Source organism: Lithobates pipiens, unplaced genomic scaffold, assembly GCF_037356315.1.
Source record: "Lithobates pipiens isolate NorthernLeopardFrog02 unplaced genomic scaffold, aLitPip1_a1.2 Scaffold_13, whole genome shotgun sequence".
Taxonomy (NCBI): domain Eukaryota; kingdom Metazoa; phylum Chordata; class Amphibia; order Anura; family Ranidae; genus Lithobates; species Lithobates pipiens.
In genome coordinates, this window is record NW_027507718.1 from 92,905,519 (window position 1) to 92,923,659 (window position 18,141).

Consider the following 18,141-nt stretch of genomic DNA (forward strand, 5'->3'; position numbering starts at 1 on the left):
CTCCTATCAGAATTTTGATTAGCAGAAAGGATGGGAAGTGTTATCATAATGGGGAATTTTAACTATCCAGACATAGACTGGGCAGAGGGAACCACACATTCATCTAAGGCGCACCAGTTCCTAAATGTCTTGTAGGACAATTTTATGGGTCAGATGGTAGATGCACCAACTAGAAATAAAGCGTTACTGGATCTACTGATTACCAATAATACAGACCTGGTAACAGATGTGGAAATATTGGGCAATTTTAGGAACAAAGAACACGGAGGAGAGATGGGTTTGCTTTAAGAGCATATTAAATAAGGGTATTAGCCAATTCATCCCATTGGGAAATGAATTTAAAAGAGCGAAAAAAGTCCTGTATGGCTTAACTCTAATGTAAAAATGCATATAAAAGCAAAGGAGAAGGCCTTCAAAAAATACAAGGTTGAGAGATCATCATCAGCATTCAGACTTTATAAAGAATGCAACAAGAAATGTAAGGGTGCAATAAGGACGGCTAAGATAGAACAATTAAAAAAGGGAAGACAGACTATATTGGCCCCATAAAGAATGAGGAAGGACATCTAGTTACAAAGGATGGGCAGATGGCAAAAGTATTGCATTTATTCTTCTCTTCAGTCTTCACAAGGGAATCAGGGGGTTTCAGTAACCAAAACTGCAGTGTTTATCCTCATGATTGATCACAGGAAGCACCTCCATGGTTAACAGAGGACAGAATTAAAATTCGACTTGGGAAACTTAACATTAATAAATCATTGGGACCAGCTGGCTTGCACCCAAAGGTACTTAGGGAACTCAGTCAAGTAATTGCCAGACCATTGTTGCTAATTTTTATTGACAGTCTACTGACTGGAATGGTACCAGCTGATTGGAGAAAAGCCAATTTAGCACCGATATATAAAAAGGACCCAAAATACATCCCTGGGAATTACAGACCAGTTAGTCTAACATTAATTAAAAAAGAAAAGAATTTCGCTAGGTGTGAAATAAACAATACATAAATAAATGAATAAATAAACCGTGAAGGATACCCTGCAGCTAAGCACTATAACCCTGATATAAGGCACAAAGAAAAATAAATAGACAAAAAGTGTGGCGCTGGGTAATAAACTAATAATGCAAGTGATTATAAATAAAAAACGTGATTATACAAAGGAGTATTCTAAATAATTAAGTGATCAGAAAAAATTATAATAGTCCTTATGTGTACATATGATCAATCAATGAGCAACAAACATGTGTATCAAACGCAAAAACAGTTCATGGGTGAAATAATCCAACAAAGAAGTGTTCACAAACGAAATCCAAATAATAAGTTTCCACCATTAATGCACCCCGTCACCTAGGAATAAGCAATGGAGGCTTACCAAAAAGCCAGCGACCACCCTTGTTCGGGGGGGTCACATAAGGCTTAGTAGAACAGCAGGCTTGCTGTTGAAGTACCACCGACTGTCCTCACAGGTAACTGGCCAACGTCTGTGGAAAGTGGTTTCAAAGGTGCTTCTGTCAGGAGAAAATCACTGTGCATCAATGGACGTTGCCTTCCACCAGTGGGATGTGGTCATCCAATGTATTTCCGCAAAAGGTTATGAGGAGAAAAAAAGACTCCAATAGTGCAGAGATACCTTTGACTAATTTATTCAAAAAAGGTACCAACACATTCACAATGCATAAAAACTTTCCTTGCAAGGATAAAAAGATAAAAAGGCTCTGCTAATCTCCAAAAAAGCGTTTTGTGCACGCGCACTGCGTCCCTACGGCCTTTTCTTCACAGCTCACATCGTCACCAAATCTTGGAGGGGATGATAAGGGACTATATACAAGATTTTAGTAATCAGAACAATATCATTAGCGTAATCAGCATGGATTCATGAAGAATTCTTCTTGCCAAACCAACTAACCTTCTATGAAGAGGTGAGTTGCCAGCTAGATAAAGGAAGGCCCGAAGACATGGTATATCTGGATTTTGTAAAAGCATTTGACACAGTTATCCATAAACGTTTACTGTACAAAATAAGGTCCATTGGCATGGACCATAGGGTGAGCACATGGATTGAAAACTGGCTACAGGGGTGAGTTCAGAGGGTGGTGATAAATGGGGAGTACTCTGAGTGGTCAGGGGTGGGTAGTGGGGTCCACCAGGGTTCTGTGCTGGGACCAATCCTATTCAATGTGTTCACAAACGACCTGGAGGGTGGGGTAAACAGTTCAATCTCTGTATTTGCGGACGATACTAAGCTAAGCAGGGCAATAACTTTTCTGCAGGATGTAGAAACCTTGAAAAAAGATCTGAACAAATTAATTGGGTGGGCAAATACATGGCAAACAAGGTTCAATGTAGAAAAATGTCAAATAATGCATTTGGGATGGCAAAAATATCAATGCAATCTATATATTGGGGAGAACCTCTGGAGAAATCTAGGATGGAAAAGAACCTGGGGGTCCTAGTAGATGATAGGCTCAGCAATGGCATGCAATGCCAAGCTGCTGCTAGCAAAGCAAACAGAATATTGGCATGCATTAAAAAAGGGATTAATTCCAGAGATAAAATAATAATTCCCCCGCTCTACAAGACTCTGGTCTGGCTGCACCTAGAGTATGCTGTACAGTTCTGGGCACCAGTCCTCAGGAAGGATGTACTGGAAACGGAGCGCGTACAAAGACAACAAAGCTAATAAATGGTCTGGAGGATATTAGTTATGAGGAAAGGTTGCGAGCACTGAACTTATTCTCTCTGGAGAAGAGATGCTTGAGAGAGGATATGATTTCAATATACAAATACCATACTGGTGACCCCACAATAGAAATCAACCTTTTTCGCAGAAGGGAGTTTAACAAGACTCATGGCCACTCATTAAAATGAGAAGAAAAGAGGTTTTACCTTAAACTACGTGGAGGGTTCTTTACTGTAAGAGCGGCAAGGATGTGCAATTCCCTTCCACAGGCGGTGGTCTCAGCAGGGGCATTGATAGTTTCAAGAAACTATTAGATAAGCACCTGAACGACCACAACATAAAGGGATATACAATGTAATACTGACATATAATCACACACATAGGTTGGACTTGATGGACTTTTTTCAACCTCACCTACTATGTTACTATGTACTGTCTGTGATCTAATTAAGTAGATTTTCCTTAACTTTTGTGGGGTCACCAAGACAGGATATGAATATCTCTCTACTGTAGACAAAGAAAGCAGTCTTTAGTAGAGTGGAGAATGATTAGAACCTCTTTCTGGTTTGATGTGTGTGTCTCTGTAGAAGAGATTTTTCTTATATTCTCTTTGGTCACGGAGAAAGAATTTGAGGAGAAATTTCCCATGTGGGGCTACAGCAACAAAATCCTGACAGAGGCTTTATGCCATATCCACTCTATCTAAAGTAAAGCATAGTCTAAAATAATGGAAGGCATTGTAACAAAATAAACGTTCTGTGCTAATTGAGACTTTGTTGGTGTAGGTAAGGTGAAAGTGACACATTTCCCCCTTATTGGTAAAAATTTTACTCAAACTTTGTTTGTTCAAGCATCGTATCAATCTGTCTATTGATGTTCTTCACTGCACTTTCCCTGGCCTTCACTTCAATTATCTGCATCTAGTTTATTATACTTGCTCTCTACTCTCTTTCCTAGGATGGACACCTGCACCTTATATAAAGCAAGTGCACCAGATCATCTTGTCATCTAAGACTGCTCAGGCATCCTTAAATGTGAATAGTCTAAGCACTTCAGCAGTTGGATGCATTAAAAGCCTACACCAGTGAATAATACAGGAAACCTAGCAGTCAAGATACAAATTCCTGTTGCCACTTTACATAACAGCACAAAAACAGGGATCAAATCTTCAAACACACAATATTAACATATTAAAATTGCTTAACATTTAAAAACCTAAGACACAATCATACATTTACTACAATTTTTAAGTATATTTTAACTGCTGACTTTACTCATGTACTCATTCTACCCCTTTCTGCTACAGATATATAATAGAAAAATAATGTGTTTAATAAGCAATGACTTTTTTTTAACTTTATGTGTGTGCTGATATAAGTTTGTTAAATTAAAAGTTGATTTATATTTTAAAATGTAGACTTTTTGCCATCTAATTTACTTTGAAAGCCTTTGGCTCGAATAGTTTAATATTCAGGCAAGATAAATTCTGTCCAGCTGTGGAAAATAAAACAGCACTATCACTATTATGTTAATTGATTTTTCATGCATATTACTTTCCCAGACTCTGCAAATGGGCATCAAACACTTCTCAGGGCTGTTTGTCATGCTCTGTATAGGAATTGGTGTATCCATTCTTACCACTATTGGAGAACATATTGTATTCAGGTTGGTTCTGCCGAGGATTAAAAAGAAATCCAAATTGAAGTACTGGCTTCATACTAGTCAGGTATGTATATGCTTTTTTTGCTTTTATGATAAATTGCTAACATTGTTTAAATTCATTATAAGTGGAAAAATGTGTTTAAATAAATTCATTATAAGTGGAAAAAAAAATACTGTACTTGCTTTTTGCAAGACTTGTTAATGCTCTTGAAAGATTCACCAAGACCAGTAATAGTTTCAAAGCTATCTATCTATCTATCTACAGTATCTATCTATCTATCTATCTATCTATCTATCTATCTATCTATCTATCTATCTATCTATCTATCTATCTATCTATCTATCTATCTATCTATCTATCTATTCTAATTCAGTGACTCTAAGCTAGGTTTGCCTCATCCAGTACTGTTATTATCCCAAGTATGTCGATGTAAGACTCATTTGCCTTTTCAGTATAAAATAAATACTGTAAGGGTCCATGCACACTAGGCACCTGGAAAAATGGCACAACCTCTCACGGAAAAAAGTGAAATAAAAAATGTTCATAATGGCTCATATTGCACACATGTTTATGAGTGTGTATGTGTGCATATACACATTTTTTCCAAAACATTCCCCTCTGCTCATTTTTTAAATATAATCAATTTACACTTTAAAATGTCTAAACTCAGTGTTTGTGTGCATTTCTGTGTAGGGAACAGAAAAACAAAGAAAATGAGCCTCTAAGTGTCGAATTAAAATCTGTTTAATTTCCCCAAAAAGGGTTAAAAACACTTACAAGATATGTAGACTGGCAGAGCATATCATTAATATCCATGTAGGTGGTCCAGCATGAAGGCAGTGGTCACTGGCATATACAGTACAAGTTCTTTAGGCTGTGTGTGTCCAGTAGCGGGGGGGTCCAGGGGATGCCAATGGGAAAACCAGCAGGGAGCTCCAAGAGAACTGACAGGCCAGCCCGCAATCACACTTTCAAAACATGAGGATCCCGGAAGTGACGTCAGCTGCAGGAGACAATAACCAGCAACCAGCGTGGACCACAAACAGGAAGCAAAACAGGAAGCAGTCATCAAGGAGGGATGCATTTCGGAACGTCTCCCGGAATGTCTTCCTTTATCAACCAATGAGATGTTCCGCTGTCTCCTGAAGTAGGGAAAGGGTACCTGTCAAATACAGGTACCCATTCTCCTCTGCCCCCTGAAAGGTGCCAAATGTGTTACCGGAGGGGGGGAGACAGATAAGTGGCTGTTCCACTTTTGGGCGGAACTCCGCTTTAAGCTCAGTGTTTATGAGGCCTAAATGTTATGATTTTGTGTACCGTGAGTGTGCCCAATAGCACACATTTTACCCTGTGTAATTTTGGAATGTGTAAAGCCAATTAACAAAATTGTACAGTCCACCAATTCTAGCTATAATTCCCCACTATTAAAGAAAGAGAATTTCAGCTTACAATATATTTTTTGAAAAGTGTATCTAAATTTGGATATGTTTTTATACTTCTAAAATAATTCTGGGTATTTTAGTCTCTTGCCTTATTGTGTCAGCTACAATGTAGCTTTCCCTTAGGACCCTTTCACACCGAACGCAATTGGCTGCAAGTGGCTGCAGTTGGATGCATTTTGGACTGCATTCCAACTGCATTGACATCCCAAAATCAAGGTAATCCTATGGGCATAGCTCACACGATTGCAGTGCAGTACAGCGCAGTCAAAAAAAGTAGAGCATTTTTTTCCAAACCGCAAATGCAGGGAATATACTACATATGCACAAAACACACATGATGCAAACACACTGCACTGTGCCCCTTTAAGCCATGAAAGCCAAGCTCAAAAACATAGAAAAATGCACTGCAAACACGGTGCTAAAAGCAATCAAACATGCTTCAAATGCATGTAAACACACAGTCAAAAATGCACAGTTATGGGCAGTTTCTGGTGTGATTGGGTCCTTAGGATCTATAAAACAAACCTTTGTATTTTTATTTTCGCCAGTTAAAGCTGCTAGAGGAGAAAGTAACGAAAATAAATTCACCTCTTTGTATTTTTCTTTAGACAGTACATTCTGATCATATAAGTAGGTGTGGGTTGTCAAAATACTCTAGAAGAAGGATAATTTAGAATAATCTTGTATAATATAGTGCACATCTTATGTGTCGGACCTTCAGATTTCCCACTGCAGGATGTAGCTGATAAAGATATGCTAATATTTAATTGTATCCTTTAGTAAGTAAACAAAAAAAATATTCTGGCCCAGATTGACACATTTAAAGTGACTAAATAAATAGATAAATAGTAAATAGGGATAACAAAATTACAAAATGACAGTGGCTGTGAGGAAAATTGCTTTATGCTTACCTGTATTAAAGTATTGAACTAGCTATCAATCAGGTATTGGGGACATACAGTGGTGTGAAAAAGTGTTTGCCCCCTTCCTCATTTCCTGTTCCTTTGCATGTTTGTCACACTTAAGTGTTTCGGAACATCAAACCAATTTAAACAATAGTCAAGGACAACACAAGTAAACACAAAATGCAATTTGTAAATGAAGGTGTTTATTATTAAAGGTGAAAAAAAATCCAAACCATCATGGCCCTGTGTGAAAAAGTGATTGCCCCCCTTGTTAAAACATACTATAACTGTGGTTGTCCACACCTGAGTTCAATTTCTCTAGCCACACCCAGGCCTGATTATTGCCACACCTGTTCACAATCAAGGCATCACTTAAATAGGAGCTGCTTGACACAGTAAGGTCCACCAGAAGATCCTTAAAAGCTACACATCATGCCGAGACCCAAAGAAATTCAGGAACAATTGAGAAAGAAAGTAATTGAGATCTATCAGTCTGGAAAGGGTTATAAAGCCATTTCCAAAGCTTTGGGAATCCAGCGAACCACAGTGAGAGCCGTTATCCACAAATGGCGAAGACATGGAACAGTGGTGAACCTTCCCAGGAGTGGCCGGCCGCCCAAAATTACCCCAAGAGCGCAGCGACGACTCATCCAAGAGGTCACAAAAGACCCCACAACAACGTCCAAGGAACTGCAGGCCTCACTTGCCTCAGTTAAGGTCAGCGTTCATGCCTCCACCATCAGGAAAAGACTGGGCAAAAATGCCCTGCATGGCAGAGTTCCAAGGAGAAAACCACTGCTGAGCAAAAAGAACATCAAAGCTCGTCTCAATTTCTCCACAACACATCTTGATGATCCCCAAGACTTTTGGGACAACATTCTGTGGACCGATGAGACAAAAGTGGAACTCTTTGGAAGGTGTGTGTCCAAGTATATCTGGCGTAGAAAGAACACTGCATTTCATAAAAAGAACATTATACCAACAGTAAAATATGGTGGTGGTAGTGTGATGGTCTGGGGCTGTTTTGCTGCTTCAGGACCTGGAAGACTTGCCGTGATAAAAGGAACTATGAATTCTGCTGTCTACCAAGAGATCCTGAAGGAGAATGTCCGACCATCTGTTCGTGTACTCAAGCTGAAACAAACTTGGGTTCTGCAGCAGGACAATGATCCTAAACACACCAGCAAGTCCACCACCGAATGGCTGAAGAAAAACAAAATGAAAACTTTGGAGTGGCCTAGCCAAAGTCCTGACCTGAATCCTATTGAGATGTTGTGGTATGACCTTAAAAAGGCCGTTCATGCTCGAAAACCCTCTAATGTAACTGAATTAGGACAATTCTGCAAAGATGAGTAGGCCAAAATTCCTCCAGGACGCTGTAAAAGCCTCATTGCACGTTATCGCAAACGCTTGGTTGCAGTTGTTGCTGCTAAGGGTGGCCCAACCAGTTATTAGGTTTAGGGGGCAATCACTTTTTCACACAGGGCCATGATGGTTTGGATTTTTTTTTCACCTTTAATAATAAACACCTTCATTTACAAATTGCATTTTGTGTTTACTTGTGTTGTCCTTGACTATTGTTTAAATTGGTTTGATGTTCCGAAACACTTAAGTGTGACAAACATGCAAAGGAACAGGAAATGAGGAAGGGGGCAAACACTTTTTCACACCACTGTATATTGGTCCTTAAAAATAATTTTGGGCATACAGATATGTGCATACAAGTACCCCAGCATTGCAATTCAAGGAATGCAAGCATACAGTAGTTTGTTAAAGTGGTTGTAAACCCTTACAACCAACTTTGACTTAGACCCCATTCACACCTGAGCGTTTTGTAGCCATACGCCTGAAGCTACAAAACGCTGGAGGGGAAAAAATACATTATTCTTAATGGAGATGGTTCACATCTCCACTCCAAGCGCGAATCGGGCTGATTTGGGCGTTTTCATTCCCATAGAAACGAATGGAAACGCTCGATTTGAGCGTTTAGCGCGACAACGAGCATTTCTATGGGCGTTTTGACGCTGTATCTGCTCAATGCTTAACATTGGTGACCTTTTGCCCTGCACAAATTCGCAACAAAACGCGGCAAAAAACGCAGCGAATCGAGGTAAAAAACGCCGTAATCGCAGTAAAAAACGTCGCGAATCGCGGTAAAAACGCCGCAAATCGCGGTAAAAAACATCGCAAAAAACGCTTGAAAAAGCTACGCTCAGGTGTGAATGCAGCCTTACAGGTAAGCCTAGATTAAGGCTTACCTGTAGGTCCAAGAAATATCTCCTAAACCTATACGGTTTAGGAGATATTTGCCCGAAGACAGCCACCGCTGTCTATGGCGCATGTGCCGTAGACAGCCGCGCGCATGCGCGGGGGTGACGTCATCGTGGCTCCGGCGAATCACAGCGCCGAAGCCGCGAGACCCGGAATTCCCTCCGGGATCCATGGCAGCGGTGAAGAGGAAGACGGAGGACCGTTTCGGGGGCTTCGTTCTCAGGTAAGTTATTCATAATGAGCTAGTATGCTATGCATACTAGCTCATTATGTCTTTGTCTTGCAGGATTTATTTTTTCAGGATTTTTTAAAAACCCAACAGCTAATAAAAATGTAAGCATTAACATGATAATATCACATAAATTTATATTTTTTTATTTTAATTGCTAGCCTTTATGAAACTGACTACTGGTAATGCTGATATAAAGGCCCTGCTTGGGTACCTTGTGTCATGGGGTGACAACAGTGTAACCCTGTCTCTCACAATCTCCTGCCTGTAAATCACCCATTTAAATGATCTCACAAAGGAAACTATAAGCTTCTGTGCTGATGCATATTGCCCAGGCTAATTCCACAGTTTTTTTCAATTTAAAATAAAAATAAAAAAAGGCCTGTAAAACAACTGCAGCAATTCAGTTAGAAAATATGTCCTGTGGAAAAAAAAACACATATAACTAGTAATTCATGTGGAAAAGAGCAGTCTATAAAGAGGCTTTGGGGCATCAGCAGCATTAAGATGTAACAAATGATGAAAAAAGTAACAATCCTTCCCTCACATGCCATGAACTTTTCCAAGGTACACAGAATGTTTTCCACATATAATTCAGTAAGGTTTGTACATGTATTTAAAGTGAATTTAAATGCACAAGTTTTTTTTAAATCTTAATGCAGTCTATGCATCTAGATCCAGTGATGATGTAGTAGGAGGGTCTCAGTTGCCCAGGACTCCCCTCTTCATTGGCTATGACAGCAGAGGCTGCGCCATTGCTGTCAATCAAAGCCAGTCAGCCTATGAGGAGAGAAAAGGGAGCCACTGCTCCATGTCTGAATAAACACAGGGATCTATGGTTTGGTTTGGGTGCCCCCATAGCAAGCTGCTTGCTTAGGGGGCACTTAACAGGAGAGATGGGCCAGGAGTGCCCAAGAGAGACCTGAGAAGAGGAGGATCTGGGCTGTTCAGTGGAAATCCACTGCAGAGAGCAGGTAAGTATAACATGTTTGTTATTTTTAAACAAAAAAAAAAGACTTTACAACACTTTAAAGAGACCTGCAGTACACAGAAGCCTAACCTTCAATCCTATAATACCATTAACAGCTATGACCGTTAGGAAAAATTTCTGACTCACACTACCACACAGACAGGAAAGTAACAGCCCAAGGCCATCATATGATGTCCTTGACTATCAGTGGGGATATCTGAATGATGCCTGCAGCTGCAGGCATCATTCAGATATCCTCGTTTTTAGCCGGCGATTCTGTGCACCATAAGGCCGCGTACACACGGGCGGACTGTTCACCCAACTTTGTCCGCTGAACAGTGTTTGGGCGGACAGTCCGCTCGTGTGTGGGCTTTCAGCGGACAGTTTCAGCGGACAGTTTGACGGACAAGGTTTTTCGGAATTTCCGAAAAACTGTCCGCTGAAACCTTGTTTCAGCGAACAGTCCGCTCGTGTGTAGGCTTGTTCATCAAACAAAGTTGCGCGCATGCTCAGAAAGGATTTTCACGCCGAAAGTTATAATGCAGTGTATAGGACGTCGTATTTTTCATCCCGTCGTACGTGCCGTTCACGTCATCGCGCACGGTTTCAGCAAACTGTTCGTCCGTCGTGTGTGGCCATGTCCGTCCATGCTAAGTTTGAGTGGACTGTTTGCCGAAACTGTTTGACGGACAAAGTTGGGCGAACAGTCCCCGCGTGTGTACGCGGCCTAAGAATGATCATAGTGGCAGTTCCGCCGCTTGATCATTCTTAGATGCGATGGGAGGGGACAACCCCCTCCTGCTGCCATCCAGTGCCTCTCTGGGCACTCCCGTGCCATTGGGGATGTGTAGAAAGAATTGTCTGCTGCCGGATGATGACTATAGAGATTTCCGGTGACCAGATGGTCACTAGTCATCTCTATGACCGTCGGAGGCCCTAGCGTGGCGTTATGACATCACGTATGGGCCGCAATTGTAAACAAAGCCGCAATTGTGGCTGGTAAGCATAAGATTGGGATTTTTTTTTTATATCATCCTTTCCAGCCTGGAGGAGAGATGTGGGGTATTTTTGAGCAACAGTTCTAGCACTAGACCTCCTCTGTAATTCTAAACTGGTAACCTGTAAAAAATCTTAAAGCGTCACCTTTCGAGATTTTTAAGTACCAAATTTCGTGCCATTCCATGAGTGTACGCAATTTTAAAGCGTGACATGTTGGGTATCTGTTTACTCGGAGTAACATCATATTTCCCATTATACAAAATAATTGGGCTAACTTTACTGTTTTGTTATTTTTGAATTCATGTATATAATGTTAGGGGGTGCTGAGTAATTTTCTAGCAAAAAAATTATGATTTTTACATGTAGAAGAGGAGTGCTAGAATAGGACCGGTATGGAAGTGGTTAAACTATGTTAGCATTCTTCAAAGAGACAGAGACTTTATGATTTCTTATTTAGAGCATTTAGAGAATGAGCTTATCAATATTTAAAATTAATAAGGGGGATGGAGAACCCCAATTATGAGGATCAATCACATAGATTACAGTTATTCACGCTGGAGAATAAGTAAATAAGAGGGGATATGATTGCAACGTAAAAATAGATCAAAAGTGACTCTAGTAACTGTAATAAATTGTTTACTCTAAGGTCCATGAAGAGAACACACATCCAAGGTTAAAAGAAAGGAAGTTTAAACTCAGATTTTAGAAAGAGATCTTTACTATTAGGGCAGTAAAATTATGGACCCTAACCCCAGGAAGCAGTACTAGCTGAGAGTGACAATAACTTCCAAAAAACGTTTAGATATGTTCCTCAGTAAGCAGCCTATACAAGGCTAGGGGGTTTGTTAGATAATAAAAATGTATTGCAAACTAGCTATTTGTCATCAAGGGGTTACATTACTTATGATCATGAAATTAGTCGTGGCAGTTGTAATGTATATTATCTATGGAATCTTTAAAAAAGTACTCTCTGAATAATTGGATACTTATAGACCAGTAGTCTTAAAATAAACTTTAGCATATAAAGTGTACCTGCTTGGGGGTAATTTCTTTCATTATAGATATGTGAATGTGTAAAACTGAAGAAAGGATTTCGCTCTAGAAAAAAAATGTCATCCTCCGTCTTCACTTCAGTGAATGCACCAGGCAGACTGCCATTGTTCTCTGTGGCTGGTCCTTGCTTTAGTTTACTGCATGTGCCACACTTTAATGGAAAAAGGCAGTGCTGACTGAGAAAAAATTGTGAAATAAATCTATTTATTGCTGCAAACACAGACGGAGGATTGTAGATGCTAAACATATTTTATAAAAAGATTCTGTGGTAAATGAACAATTAAAATAATCTAAATGTAAGGGGTATATCCACGCTAGGAACTAAAATTTAATAAGCAGCTGTGTACTATAACCAAGACACAAAGCACAGATAATATATGTAAAAGAGTGCAGCGCTAAAAAATAAAAAAATAAAAGTGCATTTGTGTGAATACAAACAAATATACTAATATGCAATCAATTGTATATAAATAATAATAACTGTGAATAAAGTTTGAACACACATATGCACAACTACATAATGTGAATGAAGTGCAATTGTGCAAATAAAATGTTCATATAAAGCTGGATTTCATCAGAGAAAGTCCAATGCAAGAAAAGGGTGCTTGGAAATATCAATTATACACCTGAAGGTGTGACACCCATCACCATAAAAAAATTGAGAAAAAAAATGGAGGCTTCCCGGAAAGCCAGGGACCTCTCTTACTCAGACAGCTCACACAGCGATTGGTTCGATTTCTGATCCACTGAGAAAGAGGATGTTCCAGACGTTCCTCTCCTATGGCCGTGGTGGTTCACAGCAACTCAGGATACAGGATCTAGTATTAGGAAGCCTCGATAGCAGAATGTTTAGGAGACAAAAATAACTCCACATAGTGCAGGGGTGTCCAAACTACGGCCCTCCAGTTGTTCAGGAACTACAATCCCCATCATGCCTAGTCATGTCTTTGAATGTCAGAGTTTTACAATGCCTCATGGGATGTGTAGTTCTGCAACAGCTGGAGGGCCGTAGTTTGGACACCCCTGACATAGTGTGATACTGTCTCAACATCTGGTTTATTAAACAGTACACTTACATAAAAGTCCAACCTATGATCATGTCACAATCAACAGATCAAAAAGATAAATTCCTTGTGAGTTTCAAGCAGCGATCGCACAGCTGCAGCAGCATGCATGTCTATGGAACTATCTTGATGATCATTTCGTCATAAACTACATCATCAGGGCTACCAATTACAATAATCTGAATCTCTATCTTAAGTTGGTAAATTGGTTTACTTTACTTATTTTTGTCATTGTATTTGTAGATATCAAAGCAGAAATATCAAGAAGAATGTCAAGCTTCTATCTCCTGCCTTTAACACATTTACCTTAAATAAAATAGATTTTCAATGAGTTAAAAAAAAAAACTTGTGGAAACCCTAAATCAATAACTAATCTAGAAAAAAAAGCTATTACAGAACATGGCCTAATCAGGCTATAAGAGCAAAAACAAAATACACTTTGATCCTCAAAGACAATTGTACAACTCCCTGAAGCTCCCTGAGTTAAATACGATAGCAAGCACATAGATATAGCAAAAGTACAATTAAAATAACATGAAAGAAAGCTAACGGCTTTGTTAATTGACAGTTGTATCCTCCTCCAGCAGCTTGGATAGTGCATTAGTTATCAGCCATATGAGGCCTTATGCCTAATATTGGATTTTTTGCTCTGACCAGGAGATGATACAACTGAATACCCAAACACTGAACCCCTGAGAGAAAGGTTTGTACTGTTACAACAACTTAACTTGACTATGTCACTAAATAATGTACATGCAAATTAAAGTGTTTTTTCTAATACAAGTGTATAACTACATTTCTTAGCCCCTGCACCACTTATTTGTGGTAAATATCAGGGCTGAAGTTTCTTCAGGAAGCTACACTTCCAGATGTGTTGATCTCCTGATACCTCACTGAGCTCAGTGATTCCTCCAGCTGACTCCTACATTACTACAATATTTCCGAGAACATATTTATTTGCGAGTTAAGTTTGGCAACATAGTCACCTTAAGAGAACAAAAAAAAATCAGATTTTGGATAAATGCCCTGTGATGATTTTTTGAATAGTAAAAAAATGCTTATGCCTCACACAAAGCAGTACTTTTTTCTTCTCAGCAGTTTGGAAATTTTTGAAACAGGATATTATATAACTGTAATAGTACATCTGCAAAAATGTACAAGTTAAATAAATCAGTTGATTCTTCACCCATGCACTATAGAACCTGTAACTGTATTCTTTCTACCAAACACTTTGAAGTTGATTTACTAAAGGCCAATAGACTGTGCACTTTGCAACTGCAGTTGCAATCTTGCAAAAGTATTTGCTCCAGAGCTTAGTAAATTAGGCTAAGCTTCTCTTTGCAAAGAATACCCAATCACATGCAATGAAAACAAAAAAACAGCATTTTTGCTTGCACATGATTGGATGACGGAAGTCAGCAGAACTTCCCTTCATTTACTAAGGGTTAAACAACAAGACTTACCATTTGGGTGGCAAATACCTTAAACTCCACCTTCTTCTTGCCACACATTGTGTACTTATTTTACTGGTGGTATGTCCTCCTATAATGTATAGTTTTCAGGTGTAAATGAGAACTATTATAATGCTGCAAGATTGAGTGATATTGTTACTTTATAGGCTATATGTATATTCCTTTGAGTACCATTTTTATATATCTGCAGAATATTGCATTGTTTAACGAGTACTCTTCTTTTAAAACAGCGTCTCCACAGAGCTTTAAATACATCATTTAATGAGGACGAGTTTCAACAGAAATTAAGGCGGTTAGAAAAGAGGTAAGTAAAGCCTTTCTACTTTAAACTCTATAAAACTCTATAAAACATTTCTAAAGTTCAAGCTAGTTTCTGCACATGCATTTCTGTATCAGTATATTTGTGTTTTACCTCCTGTATGACCAGAATTATTTCATAACTTCCCATTACATAATAAGGAAAATAGACTCTTGCCTCATCCAAACTGGACATGCAAAGTTAATAGAAGTAACCGGAAAACCCCTAGTATCCTACAATGACGGATTATATCGGTCACAAAGAGGAGATATATTAGATAAAAACATAGTATTTTATTTTTGATACCCCAACAGGGGAAGTGAGTATATAAAAATATAGAAATAATAAAATAGACATATACAGATTCGATGAACATGGTCTATACAGTGAACCTGCATAGACAACGTCATATCATACCATGTTTTCTAAATAAAATAATATTTTTATCTAATATGTCTCCTCTTTGTGGCTGATATAGTCCATCATTTTAGGATAATGGGGGTTCTCCAGTCATTTCTATTAACTTTGCACCTTCACATTACAAAAGTGACATTGAAGTTGATGCTTATTACTCATCCGAATAGAGCAACTTTTGAAAACAAAGTTTCCTTCACTTTTTCCTTATAATATTCTCTCTAGCTTATCTAGATTTTAGGGATAATTGAAATACCAAATATGCATGCATTCTTTACTTTTGTAAACTTTTCCCTCATCATAACCCTAGTCCTATTTCTACCTCTAGCATGCTTGAATATAAATATATATTTATATTTCCACCTGCCCAATCTTTTGATGACGTGGTCCGGGACCCCATGCCGGGATGCGGATGAAGCTGCTCCGATGCGGAAGGAGTGGCCGGAATACTCACCGGGATTGAGGAGCAAGTTGCGGAGGAGAATCCTAACATGTTTAATGAACTGGCAGTTCGTTAACGGTTTGACCGGGAAGGGGAAAAGAGGGCTAGAGTCCGGGAGCTCGGGTAACCGAGAGAGTAACTGTGTAAGCACAGCGACCGGGCACCAGGCGTTGTTGGTTTTGTAGAGGTGGATATCTACACCGGTGCCTGTTTGCTGGGTCTTGGTTACCGAGAGGTGGAGGATGAAGTGGTCCTGGTGACGGAGCAGATGACGTCTGCGAAGGACTGGAGTATGTGGGCTGTTATGAGTGAACTCGCTGGGCCGTAGGAAGCCATAGTAGGCCAGGTAAATGGCTGCCTGTATGACCAGACTGGGGAGAACACCGAAGGGGTAACTGGTAAGCATGGTGGACATGTCCCTGAAGATGGAACTGGTGATGGGGAGCCGTTTGACTTTTATTGGCGGCTGTTGCTTCTGGATGCCGCGCAGGATGGCTCGGATCGCGTGGGTCGAGAAGATGGACGGCTTGGTAGGATCCTGAAGTGAGAGGAAGTGCTGTATGCCAGCTAAGTATAAGCGGATGGTGTTGAATGACAAGGCCAGTTGATTATGGCAGTATGAGGTGAAGGCTAGTATGTGCCTAGCGTCTGTGGGGGTGCCTACTGTGGAGGCAAGCAGAAATGTATTGAACGCCTTCCAGGCTACCCGGTAGGCTTTCAGAGTATTGTCCGATAGTGAATGGTTGATGAGCTGATTGGCTCTATGTAGATGTGGCTCTAGTCCAGGGTCAACTGAGACCAATGCGGGATAGGAGCTGAGACCGTATCTGCACTGGGAACCTGCTGAAAGAAGGACAGGAAATTAAAGCGGGACAATGCGTCAGCTGCACAGTTGTACTTTCCTGGGATAAACGTGCAGTAAACATTAAACTGATGCTGCAGAGACAGCTGCACCAGCCTGCGTAGGAAGGACATCACGGAGAGAGATTTGGACCTGCCCTTTTTGACAATTTCGGCTGTGGCCTGGTTGTCGGTGGTGAAACCTACAGTTTGTCCTGTCCAGGTATGACCCCAGAGCTGGGCGGCTGCTACCATGGGGTAGAGCTCGAAAAGGGATGACGACTGACTAAACCCAGGGATCCTGAGTATTTGAGAAGGCCAGGGTCCGGCGAACCAATGATGGCCAAAAATTGCCGCAAACCCTGTGGAGGCCGCAGCATCTGTCACTACCTGTGAGAGAGGTGAGATATACGGGATGAACAAAGAGATACCGTTCCAGGTGGACAGGAACTCGTCCCACATCGACAGGTCTGCTAAGGCTGCGGTATCTAGGCATAGGATTTGATCCGGGTCTTGTGCCTGAGAAAGGTAGACCAACAGGCGTGAGACAAAGGAGCGACCTTGCGGAATTATACGCATGGCATAGTTGAGCATGCCCAACAGCGACTGTAGCTGCCTCTTTGTACATCCCCTGGTGCGGGTGAACTCGTGGAGAACTGCCCTGATGCGGGTCAGTTTGTCGAGGGGCAGGCTGGCCTGCATGGAGCTGGTGTCCAGATTGACTCCGAGGAAGGTGATTGATTGCGCGGGCCCGTCCACCTTATGTTCAGCGATGGGAACATTGAGGTTCCCAAAGACGGTCCTTAATTTGTCGAGGTCCCTTGGAGGTGTGCCTGGCTGTTCGATCAACAGGAAGTCATCCAAGTAGTGGATAACTTGCTGACAACCAACTTTGTGCAGGAGAATCCACTCGAGAGACTGCGCGAATGTGTCGAACAACCAACGGCTGCTTTTAGAGCCAAACGTTAACTTGGTGGCAAAATAATATTGATCTCTCCATTTAATTCCGTGCCAGCACCAGAGGGACGGGTGGATAGGCAATAGTTTAAAGGCGTTGGATATGTCGGCTTTGGCCAGCCACGCACCTGTGCCTACTTTAAGGATGGCCTGAATCGCCATGTCCACCGAGGCGTATTTTAATGAGAACTCTTCGGAAGGAATCAAGGAGTTTAAGCTGGGAATGTGGGAAGAACGAGGCGCAGACAGGTCGTACACCAAACGATTTTTATTAGAAAATTTGCCCTTGACAAGCCCAATAGGGCTAACTCTCCACATATTGAAGGGGGGCTGTGAGAAGGGACCTATGACAAAGCCTCGTTCCACCTCGTTCTGCAGCAGTTGGTCAATGGCTTGCTCGTCAGAGGCTGCTGAGCGGAGGTTTCTGCACTCGTAGGTCTGGTG

The 18,141-nt window shown here is 40.6% G+C and overlaps 1 protein-coding gene across 1 annotated transcript in view; it reads left to right on the plus strand.

Annotated features, from left to right (window-relative positions):
* Positions 1-18,141, plus strand: part of GRIN3A (glutamate ionotropic receptor NMDA type subunit 3A) — a 599,512-nt gene that overhangs the window by 539,332 nt on the left and 42,039 nt on the right. The window contains exons 7-8 of the mRNA XM_077475268.1: positions 4,240-4,404; positions 14,977-15,050. Of these exons, the coding sequence (XP_077331394.1) occupies positions 4,240-4,404; positions 14,977-15,050 (239 nt within the window). The remainder of the gene's footprint in view (positions 1-4,239; positions 4,405-14,976; positions 15,051-18,141) is intronic.